This window comes from Bombus impatiens, unplaced genomic scaffold (genome assembly GCF_000188095.3).
Source record: "Bombus impatiens unplaced genomic scaffold, BIMP_2.2 scf_3474, whole genome shotgun sequence".
Classification (NCBI taxonomy): Eukaryota; Metazoa; Arthropoda; class Insecta; order Hymenoptera; family Apidae; genus Bombus; species Bombus impatiens.
The window spans coordinates 1,191,524-1,204,093 of NT_179893.1; the positions used below are offsets into that span (position 1 = coordinate 1,191,524).

At 44.0% G+C, this 12,570-nt stretch overlaps 1 protein-coding gene across 1 annotated transcript in view; it reads right to left on the reverse strand.

The window, feature by feature from the left end:
- Positions 1–12,570, reverse strand: part of LOC100745802 — a 58,192-nt gene that overhangs the window by 5,862 nt on the left and 39,760 nt on the right. The window contains exons 3-8 of the mRNA XM_012393488.3: positions 7,310–7,445; positions 4,520–4,715; positions 3,430–3,640; positions 2,039–2,363; positions 927–1,193; positions 8–813 (exon numbers count right to left, since the gene is read on the reverse strand). Of these exons, the coding sequence (XP_012248911.1) occupies positions 8–813; positions 927–1,193; positions 2,039–2,363; positions 3,430–3,640; positions 4,520–4,715; positions 7,310–7,445 (1,941 nt within the window). The remainder of the gene's footprint in view (positions 1–7; positions 814–926; positions 1,194–2,038; positions 2,364–3,429; positions 3,641–4,519; positions 4,716–7,309; positions 7,446–12,570) is intronic.

Genomic DNA, 12,570 nt, shown 5'->3' on the forward strand with positions numbered 1-12,570 from the left:
CCGGCTGATTCGGTATTTCGATCGACCACGGTGGTAATGGACGACGTCTGTTCCTCTTCGTTGCTGTTCGCTGGATTGGACGAAGAAGTCTGGAATTCGGCCGCGCTCAACAGAGTTCTCCTGACTGTACTCAATACCGGAAGACTTCTGTGTCTAGGTGAATTCGACGAGATCGGAGCGTTTCCCGCTCGAGGAATGTCGCTGTTCAGTCGACGGATGCTATTAGCCAAGGCTAGGCAATTGACCAAGCTGTCGTGCGTTGTAGTCGGCGTGTGATGGCTGTGCTTGTTCCAAGATAGCATCGGACTGAAAGGCACGTCTTGCTTCACGTTCTGCGAGTTACCCAGAAGGAGATCCTGCGCCTCGCTCGGCAACATGAACCATCGTAAAGACTCCAGCCGTTCCGACACGATGTTGTAGCTACGATCTATCTGCAGCGGATACCTCTGCGCCATTTTCCTAGCTCGGTTGAAAATGTTGCGCGCTGTCTGTAAACAGTCGCCGTAGTTCTGCGGAAGTACACCAGTACCGGATACTCGTCTCTCGGAAGCGTTCATCTTCCCGTCTGTGTATCTGATGGAGCTGAGCCACTTTCGCTCTTTGAACACGCTATTCGTGTGGTGGCGCCATTCACCCGTATCCGAGTTGAGCACGTACTGCGGTAGCAATTTCCAACCTTCCGTTGCTACCATTTTTAGTGCCTCCAGTACGAACGCCACTTCTGCCTCAGACATAAAGTAAGGGAAGGAGAGTTTCGCGAAACCCGGCCTCAGACCTTCGGCGTTCGTTTCTTCGTTCTCGGTGTTCCGTTCCCTGGAAACGATAAGGTAACCCGGTTAGATTGCGCAGGCAAGTACGTTCTATTTAACGGTGTCATGCACCGTAATTATTTGATACGGTCCAAATGAAGTTTTCAACTTTCGTACCCCTCTATCAACGCCTTCTGGTATTCCTTGGCGAGTTCCTGGTCGATTCCCATCAGATCGTGAGCGTAACGTCCGGCACACGCGCACCCGCCACGCGCCTGTATACCGAACACGTCGTTCAACACGGCGCACACGAAGTTGTGGTGAAGGAACGTGCCCCGCGGATGACGCACCATAAACGAAAAGATCGGCAGCCTCTTAACATTCTGCGAGCCGCTACCGAGCAGAATTAGTTCCGGAATCGTGCGTACGTGTGCCAACACTTGCCTACACAAACAGGAAACATCGATCATGTTTTACAAATACAATCCACTTGCAGCATCGATCGAAATGATCTTCGAAAACATTGTGCGCGGACGTCCTTCGTTCAAAGTCGATCACAGCCTTCCTTTATATCGCGTGGTTGCTCAAGAACATTGCAATTTGGTTTTGTTATCTCGCTGATTGTCATGCAAATTTCATGCTTCTTATCTGCAGCACCGAAGTACTGTCATTTATACGCGACACGCTTATTATGAACATCTTTTAACCGCTTTCTTATGTATCCAGTGTTTTACATTATTAATCTACAAATTTAGTCTACAATTGTTTCTATTAATTCTCACATCACCAACCATCGATGCTAAAGTCTAACGACTGATCGCCAGTAACGACCGTAGCAACCGACGTTTTAATGTACGAGAATCGGCCGGTAGAAATTTAAAAAAAGAAATAATCGAGTTATTTCCACCAGCGATTAGCAATCAAGGAAGAAGTCTCGTATTGCCAATCGATTTCAGTCGAATACAGAGCTCCAGGAGGTCTGGCGTTGAAGACGTTCCCCTTCCCGATATCTACCATTCTGCTGTATAAATCGGCTATAAATATTTCCACGATATCGGCGACGTTTCCTCCTCGCGAACACTGCACGTGTCACATATCGTATTTGAAACAAACAAGTTCACCAAACACGAAAGGAAAATGGTAACCAGATTGTACGATTTGCTACGATTGTACGAGGATTTGCTTTTAGACGATAACAAGCTCGATATTCGTCGATTTTGATCGACTTTTCAACAATGAAATTGTTAATTCACGTTACATTTTTATTGCAGACGTGTAAAAAAACGTACCTGGAAATCTTATCTTGACGAGTGACGATCGCCCGCGGCGTGACGTTCTCTTTCAGTTGCACAGCGAGTCCGCATCTGATGGTCTCGACGACACCCGCGGTGCCACTCTCCTCGCAGAGTTCCGGATCCCGGTGATAGTGATGAGAGTCCCGCATGTCCTCCGTGGCAATTTTATCTTTCAACAGGGACCGTTTGGTCACGAGCACGCCAGGGGATTGAACTCCACCGATGAACTTGTGCCCGGCGAAAATAATCGCGTCTTTGTGCACGGTCGTCTCCCCGACGCCGGGCAGATGTGGATTCATATCGATTTGAATGTACGGGGCTGAAAAATAGATGTATTTCTAGAATATACGTTTCTATAAATGCTACTTTAAGCTTTTACAGCAAATTCGTTCGATCACTTTTTAGCTATCGTCTATGAAAAAATCATAATACTATGAAGTATAATATTGATCAACACTAGAGATATAAAAATTTCTATTGATTTAATACAGTGGTCGTAAAAACGATCTGCGCGTACCCTTTTATTTTTACTTGTTTTTCAACGAAACAGGTTTTCAACAAGTTCTACGTTTCTGTGAAATAATACTTTGTAGCAACTGTGTATATTCCTTCTATACATTAATAACAATAAGAAAATTATTTCGAACGGAGACACGCAAACACACTCGCCGTTCCTTAAAATAGTTTCTTTAAAATCGAAAAATTGCGAATAATTATACTCGTTGATGACGATAATAGCTCTTATCAATTCGTTAATGGCGATAAACTGAGGCGATTAGTCGTTCTAGCGTTTACATATCCTTTTGTAGAACAAGGTATTTAACATCTCTTTTATCTGTGAAAAACTGTATTGTTCCTACGTCTGCCACTTTAAAGATCACGGTATCCGTAAGTGATTGTCATCCGGTAATTACTAGTTTCATTGATTACAACCAGATAAATACCAGACTCTTCAACGGATAACGACTTCAATCTGATCGTCACCGTCACTTTCTACTTACATGCGTAATCGCATTTCCAACTCAAGTTGCATTCGTCTTCTCTAAAAATCAATCCTCAAGCACCGCGTACAAACAAATCTCTACATTTCCCTTATCTTTCTATAGATCAAACTTCCAACGGAGTCATACAATTTTTCTCCTATCTTCTATTATGTTGAAATGACATTTACAACGACATTGTTCTATTTCAGGTAACAAAAGAAGAAAGAAATTTCATACGATGCGGAGATAACAATTTTTATGCGACCGATAATACGCGTGCCCGATCGATCAGGATCGAACGATCGTGATAATATACTTTTGTCAGAAAAGGGTGCAAACACGTCACGATGAATCTTTCATTGTTTCCACGCGTATATCGACTTCCACGTGCATCATTGTTACCTGTTGTGGTGTAATCCCAGACGCTAAGTGCCCCATACTGATGCAGTAGAAGGGTCGTGGCGACGTCATCTGCCAAAACCCCGGTTATGCAACTGGCAGCGCTGAAGCATCCGATCATTTGCGTAACACCTTCGCTTCGAACTTTGATCAGGCTCCGCTCGAGATCGTTCAGATCCAAGAAACCTTCTCGAGTCTCGGACACTCGTACTATCTACGATAATCGTTTTAATGTTACAAACAAATATTATTCTATTATGAAGTATTATTCTACTTGCATACTCTCTGCCCTATTTTTAGCGTTCTACTTTCACGGTTTCCACTTTTGCCGTACGATGTTATCGATCCTAAGTCGGTACTTGCTCACGCGAACGCACGATTACACTTGCAGTATAATCTCTATTTCTGAATATTCTATATTCTTCGATGACTTGTTGAACGTTCTGGCAATTTAAAAACGATTAACGATACGCGTTTGAGAAACACTTTTGCGTCAGTGAGGCGGACAAAAGATCGTATTTTATTTATATCGAGAATTTTATAGCGATGCCTGGCGAGTTGGAGTCGCTTCAAAGGAAAGAATTGCAAATGGCTTAGTTCCGGAATAACATGTATCACGCACTCGTGTTCTGCGAAGTGTCAAAGACTCTTCGAAGTTTCCCCACGAGTTTCGCTCAAAAGGCACATTCCGAAGACTTCTCTTCGCTCCGAACAAAGGCGTACCAGAACTTATTACCGTAGAAACTTCTTCTTACTTTTAAATACTACGCCTATTCCAGGAACGTATCGATTATTAAATGCTCAACAGCCGGCTCGAAACAGATTTACTTATTCCCTACTGAGAGAGGAAATAAACAAATTATTCAAAATCATGCCATTAAAAGGTTAACTCATTTCCAGCTACTTAATATCTTATAATTCAGTAACAAGGAGATTGTTCGAAAACAGGAAGGAATGATGACTCAAAAATATCCTCGGTGGAACTCTCAATGTCTTTCACAACATTTACGTTTACATTGAAACGCATCAAACGTTTTCATCGACGAGAATACTTTCGATTCGCTGTTTTCAAAATATCGTATCGTCTGCTTACCCTGACTCCATGCTCACGCCAAGGCCGGAGATTCGCGTGATGCTCGAACGGTCCCACGAACACCACGGTGGATTTGGAGACATCGAGGTGTCGCAAAAGCGTACGAAGGGCAGCCGCCGTGCCTTGACCCGTGAACAGCACAGCATCCTGCTCGCCAGCTCCCACCGCATGTCGAACAATGTCTCTGGCTTCGTGTCTGTAAAGATCCTTGCCGTCAGGATACATCGATTCGTCCTCCCGTGGCTATTAACGATCGTAAAGTCGCTGCTGTTTGTCGAATCGAGAACAAACGATGCTCGTTCGAGTTTCTCAAGAACGTCTCGAGATCTCGAGTTTCATTGGCGATCGTTGAGGTCGCCTCGAACAGAGAAACGCAAGTAGGACGAAGCTTACGATCGCTATAGGAAAACATGCTTCTTCCAAGTCCATTTCTATGGCAACGAAATTTTAATCAGATACACGAATTTCTGCCGAATAAGTTCATTTGTCTGAACGAGAGATTGCAATATACGCGTAGGATGTCACGGGCGGTAGGAAAAGACGATGGACTTTCGCTACGTGAAATTCGTTTATACGAAGTTCTCTCGATAGGTTTAGATAGAATTATGGTTGGCAAAAATCGTGGCTTGGAAAACAAGCGTGGTAGTAACATCTGTCACGATGATACTCTGACTCCACGTGCTATTTGAACGCGGAAATCTACACGCGCGTCTACTCTAGACAAAAACACGCCAGCGGGTGGAAAGATGAAGCTACGGATGCCTTTGCCAGCACCATATACAACCCCTAAAAAATATAACACCTGAATCGGAGCAAAAGGATAGCCGACAATCGTTAGGAATACGATCACGAGTCTCGACACGAAGAATGTCAGTGCCCGTTACCCGTGACGTGCAAGTAAATTACGTTATATGTTTCTTAATGTAGCAAACGATAGCCGCGATGCTCAAGGAATAAGCTTTAGTTAATGAATTATTTAGATCTTAGTAAAAGGTGCAATGTTTATTCGCCTAACCGAAAAGCATCCGTCCATAACCACGTCAGGGTTGTATTGCGCAACGTATCGTTCATACTTTTACCGCTTGTTACGTGTACATTGGATAACGGCGAATCAGGTTTGCGTTACTCTGTTTCTGAAGCTGCTTCACTCGCTTAAACAGAAGATTTGAAGGGATGGGTGGAAAAATGGTACAAGTACATTTTTCTCCGAGAATATCAGTATCCTTCTGGTAGATTTTGTTAGCGTTTTAGCGCTACAACTGCCGAGAACCAGCAGAGTATAAAACTTGTACCAAAGGAACTTAAATAAAAGTATTGGTATAAAGAAATACGTAAAAATTGCAGGGGGAAACAAATTTTTATCCATACACTTTGCAAATGAAAGTATTATAAATTTATAGAATTAATAAGAAAACGATACCAACTAGTCGTTTAAATCATTCCGGTAGTATTCACGTTAATATTCAGAACCATACGTATGATTTCTCTCTACCAAAGTTCAACTTTCGCCACAATTTTCCCAAATCACAAACATTCTCGCTCGTACCACTTTCCCTCTGACCTCTCGCTTATCTCCGGTTTATGTGAGAAACGCGATTCGGATGTAACCATATAAAAGTCGCGTGACGAAAAAGGCGCGTTATTGTCGTGACTGGCTTGGTGGTGCAGTTGGACAGCCGGTAAGCGGTCGGGAATCGACTCGGTGGGGATATTGATCTGGGACATGAGCGCCAGGGAATGGGACGCTGTGCGGAACCACCCCTACACGTTCGACCGCGTAAGATTTAGGGATAACGGGGTCGCTTCGCGCGGGACAAGCTTTTCGATCGAAAACTATGCCAACAGCGAGTAAACGGACAATTATCGACGGCTATGATCGACTATGAACCTGAGATATGAAACGAAACGTGTCGCGAGCGGAATGCGTGGAATGGAGGCGAAATTGTACGGGTCGGCGGAGAAATAGAAAGGCTCGTGTACGGTCGAGTGGCGCAGAAAACGAGTCTCGTTTACCGCAGAAACGGTACGTCAACCGGAATCGTACGTTGCACGCGGTACGATATGCTAATTTCGCGTAGGAAATCGACGATTACAAATTCATAGCGCATGCTCGGATACTTTCTAACGATGCGATCCGCGACGTACGTAAGTACACAACGGTCGCGTACGAACAACAGGACGAACGATTGAACGGACGACGGATCGTGTTGGTCCGCGAATAGCTACAATATCTCGATTAATAGGCTGACCAGTAACTGGAATTGGTTCTGGGAAGCGGCAGCTGGTGAACGCGGATGTGTCGCGCTCGATAATCGTCGACCGTGTATAAATGCGTGCGCGTGCTTCTCGCCGCGACCTCGATCGTTATCGTGATCATTCGGTGGTCCAGTCACACGCTGACAGCATAGATATATATATATATATACAGGGTGGTTGGTAACTGGTGGTACAAGCGGAAAGGGGGTGATTCTATGCGAAAAAAGAAGTCGAAAATATAGAATAAAAATTTTTCGTTCGAGGTTTTGTTTTCGAGAAAATCGACTTTGAATTTTCGCTCGGTACGCGTGCGGTACGTTATAACGGATCTCACTGTGGATCGTTGTCTCGATGGAAAAATTAAAAAAAAAAAAAAATTGTATTCTATATTTTCGACTTCTTTTTTCGCGTAGAATCACACCCTTTCCGCTTGTACCACCAGTTACCAACCACCCTGTATATGCCAAGAGAAAGAGAGAGAAAAAATATAGAGGGAGAACATGGAAAGGAGAGGGCGTCTCTCGATCGTCTTACCTGAACAGAGAAGACTGAAGGCTGCAGATGGACGTGGACGCCCGGGTGTCGCCCAAATATGGCAGCACCTCCTTCGCAATGTACTCTTCGAGAAATTGCAGCGACCTTCCAGAAGCGGTGTAGTCGCAGTAGACCACTGTAACAATAAAACGCCAGTCGTTTTCAGATGTTCCGAATACATACACAAGAAAGAACACACAAGGAAAAGGAGGCGGAGGGCGCGACACACCGTTCCTCCTTGGCAAGTCTCGCGCGTGGGAAATCGATCGACGTCCATGATAACGCTGCCGCGTCTTTTATTCAACGGGCGTTGCCAAGTGTTTTTGAAAATTTCATACTGTATAGCCGTGGAAAGAGCTTGCACGCGACCGGGTCAACGATTTTACGTTTCTCACGAGAATAAGATTTTCGATTCCATCTTCTCTCTCTTTTTTCCTTCTTACGCTCGTGCGTTGGTTTCGAGCGAGCTGTTTTCTTACACACTGAAATATCCCACGCGATTCGGACGACCACTAAAACTGCGCGCTATTATTCATGCTCCGCGAGAGCACCGGCGCCAGCGACGGTGGGCCGTTTATTCGAAGATATATTGGGTGTGACACTCGATAGAAATAAGAAAAATTGCTCGACGTATGGGACCAACACTCGTAACGCTGGTACGCAACGTTCGTCCAAGGTGTTCTATTAGCGTAACCGAACTCGTGGAATTCAAATTCGCGCGGAGATCCAGAGGAGAAAAAACGAAGTAGGTCGCGGTGTCAAGGCAACTCTAAGGTCACCGAAATATCGGAAAAACTGATTCGATGATAAATACGTTGCGATTTCAGTCCCTCTAACAGGAAGAAGTCAGAGGTCATGGTATCGCGACTAACCTTGCAACGACCTTGACAAGTCCATCTATATTACAAGCTTTTATCGGACCTACATGCTCGGTTTTCTGCATATATATCTATATGTAGAGTAAGTCAGCTCACCGCGTATAAAGCCACTTCCGTTCGACTTCAATTAAATTGTATTACAGGTTCTCGCGTGAAAAGTAATTCGAACGTGCTTCCTCGAGAGTCGAGGAACGAGATGACTCAGAAAATGCAGGATTTGCGGAGATCGATGGTGACAAATCTCGAGTATCTTTCGCAAATATGTTCGCTGATGCCCGATAAATTATCGAGGAGAACTCGAGAAAACAAGGTCGAGCGTAGCTGGAACTTTATTTCAAATATCCCGAATTCACCCCTAGACGATTTCCCTGCGGTCGACATTCGCACGTTCCACCCTGTACATCGGTGTCGAGGCGTCGAAGCCGCGGTCGTTGCTTCCGTTGCTATTTTCAGCCCCGCCAGCCAAGCCGAGTTTACCAGAAAATGGAAAATGTTTATTCAGAGGAGAATGGGAGCACATTCTTTCTTGATGCTTCTCCATCCGTTCCTAACAAAGGACTGTACGTACACGTTTATTTTGCACAGACAGATTTGCCCCATGCGAAAGGGTTCGAGGGAAAATATTCTGTCGAGTTGCGAAACAGGCACTTTAATCAAGGTGCCATAATAATTGTCAAAAATCGAGGTTTCCGTAGGTAGGTTTTTAAAAGAGAGATTCTGACATCTTGCAAGCATTGCGATTGACACGATCGAAAGAAAATTTAAGACGGCGAACGATACTAGAATGCACCATAATTCTACAAAATCGAATGGTATTAGGCAAGAACAATAATATAAACGACAGGAATTTGTTTAAAGATTCGTTCGAAGATGATCGTTATCATACACGCAAGCATAAACATTGAACGTTCTTTTGGCCAGCATTGTAAGTTTCGTCATAGATTGGACTGATACGACACTGATGCACGATAATTTATCAACTAATAATATTAATAAATTGAATTACATATTGGATCTCATAAATTTCCGAGAAAGTAATAAACTGTTCGTAATCTTGCCTTCTACGATCTTACGATTTTAGAAAATAGCATAATCGAGTGACTTGCCATTTATAAAATCCACTTATAAAATCTTATTTGTTTTATTATCGTTACTATCTTACAACAGAATCTATTTGTCCTGGCACAAAATTTCGCTAATAACCCCAATCATATATATGCATATAGTAAATTAATAATAGCGTTAAAGGAGCGCGAATAGCCATAGGTCGTGTTATGAAATACTTGGATCAGCGTCGACGTAGAAACGAGCGTTCTCCGATATAACATTGACGAGCGGCGACGAGAAAGAAAGAAAGAGATTTGGCTATTTCGCGCGGCCAAATGGAATCGCTTTATTGCCGGGGAAAGCCAAGGTAGGCGAGGGATAATGATTCGCAGGTGTGTCTTACGAAACAGTCAGGATCGGTAACCGGTCCTGCGCGGGTTCGCCAGTGAAATTATGCCCCGGCCTATAGCGGCTTCCGACCATTTTACCCGCCAAGGGGATAAATTGCATTGATTTGTTTAGGAAGGAACGCGTGGAACTAAGCGAAGTTTAATGGCCGTTTCGTAACTGTCCAGCGCCACTTACGTAAAGTGTCGAGCGCTCTCGTCTAGAACGCGAATGGAAGCGTTATTCCGCGAAGTTGAACGCCGATTAACAAATGGAAAATAGTCTTCCGCTTTTACTTCTTTTCCCTACGTGACCGTCGTGCGGAACGATCCACGAGCACGCGTTCTTACAATCGTTAAACTCTTGTTCCCGTTAATTAATGCTATTAGGAATTTAATAACCGGTAATTTGTAGCGAGAATTGCAACAATGTGAAAGTGTAAACTAGAGAACGATATCTGTACAGTTTAAAAATCGTTAAGAGGCTGACATTTGCATAAGACTCGAAAGGAAGAACGATTCGGCGCTTAATTCACTTTCGATGTATCTTATCTATCCGCGTGATAACGATTCTTTTACATGCACAACGTTGCCGGCACAATTATTTGCTCGTTAGCGATTTCAACGTTCCTCCAGAAATATTCCTCGATTGTCGCGCTGCAAGGATACACGCGTTTCGAAAGAATAAGGAGAGTTTTATTTATCTACAGATCATGATCGATCGTTTGTAATCGAAGCACCGCGCCGTTAAGAACTAAGCGATTCAGCTTGGCGAGCGAACTCAAGCGCTGATGCTCTCGACTGACGTCAAAATCTCGTTACTTTATCGAGTTGTCACCGGTTCCATCAATGATCGCGGATACTAAATCGCTCGAAGCAACGCACTTCGCAATCGTCTGCACACACAGTGTCGCCAAAGCTCCTTGGGAATAATTCGAACGCGCCGTGACGGCTAACCTGAATGTCAACTACGCCTCCGCGAATGTAGACGAACAGGGTCGCGCGATCGCGCGACTACGTCCGCTCGAGGCGATCCTTTTGCCAAGCTTCTTGTCGTCAGAATTAACAGCGAAACGTGCAATATCGATCGGTGGAATAATACGCGAAAAATTTTGCCAGATGATTGACAGAGCTATTATAAGTAACGTCTAGCCACTCGACGGCCGTCAAAACGAAGTTTCGATAATTGATTGTGAAGCTGACTGGCGAGAAGCGAGTCTTCCGAATGGATTAGCCGCTGCGCCGGCAGGCTCGAGACGCGAGCAAGGCTCGTAACCTCGTTGCGGACCACGTTGGGAACTTTGCATACTGGACGCTTTCTCTAGCTTACAGGCACGAAGCCAGCCTTCGTTCCGTTCGTTTGAGAAGGTTCGACAAAAAACGTAAGGACGGTTGGTTAATCGCGTCACGAAAGGCAAACGACATAACCAAACGAATCGACTAACGAACGAACGACCAACTATTCCACGGAGGTGCGCGCGAATTGTTTTACGAGGCAGCGGACGGGTTCAAGGTACCAGGAATTGCAGGGAATTCGCTTCTGGGCGTAGTTTGACCTAAATCCCGAAGGCAACTTACTACGATTGCCCGAACGACCGTTCGACCCCGAACCGGCAACTATTCGCGTTCGAAGCACACACCGAAAGAAATCCTCTCCTTTGTAGAACTAGAGCACACGGGTGTGCAGTGGGCACTGTGTGCACGGGTGAATCTACAAAGAGAAGAAGAGGAAAAAAATAGAGACGTTGGATAGAGGACGCGTGCGTGCGCGAACTTAGATAGCTGACGTATCGCTCGTCTCGGATAAACGGTAAATTACCAGAGCATTCCGCTTTCCAATTAGTCTTCAATTACACGCGGACGAGTTGACCGACAACGGCACGCGTCCGGCAACGTTTAACTGCTAAACGACGGGTTCCTCTTCGAATCAACCGTCTTGCAATTAATTCGGAGGAAAGCTTTCGCCGCTAATCGATTAATTCGGCTGACCGGATGAGAAAGCTCGGTTCGTGTATGCAGTACGATGGAAAACACGTTAATTGAATCGGCAAAATATCGGCTCGTAATGAGAATGTTGATATACCGTTGATCTTATCATATGGAGGGATTCATTGAAAAGGTAGACGTAGCAAATAACCGTTTGAGAAATATGCAGTCGCATGGTTGGCGAGCTATTCTTTGCACAATTAAATATTTACGTAACATCCGCACAACACGGCGATAATTTGTTTGAATGATGCGCCTTCTATCTACCTCTTGGCAGACACGAACGTTATTTGAAAAATGTTAAATTTCTTTCTCTCTCTTACTCGTTATACTTTTTAATATTATTTAAAGAACAGTTTGCGTAATGTCAAAGAGAAAAATTGAAATGAACGTAATAGAATTTAGGATACGGATAATACATAAACGAATATTCGAATCGATGCAGTCGAAATACGCGAATAGACTATGGTCAGCGAATAAAGTCGGTACTCCCACTTGATTATTCCGAGTGCCAGTTAATTGGTCGTATTTCCGCAACGTTATTATTCGCAATAACGAGACTGTATATATCACTTGTGTCCTTCGATACGTCGTGCGTGACGGTTCACGAGATTTTATTCTATCACGTGTATCTCCTGGTAGGAATGTACGACTTTAACCACGTATTCTTTCGCTGATTCAGCTGACATAGCAAAACTATTCCACTGCTTCTATATCCTCCTAAATCTTTCAGATTTCCACGCTATCAAATATCGATCAACGAATATCTTCCTTCCTATCAAATATCAAAGTCTACCGCTATCAAATTCGAGCAATTTAAATTCCGCAAATGTCATGGAAATGTTGAAGAGAGGTAATTACTACCAATACTAACTATTTCGTACATAATAGTTAATACTGATTTAATTTAATTTTAGAACAAAATGTCCGAAGAAAAATGTAAGAATCTCTCATTATCTTCTAT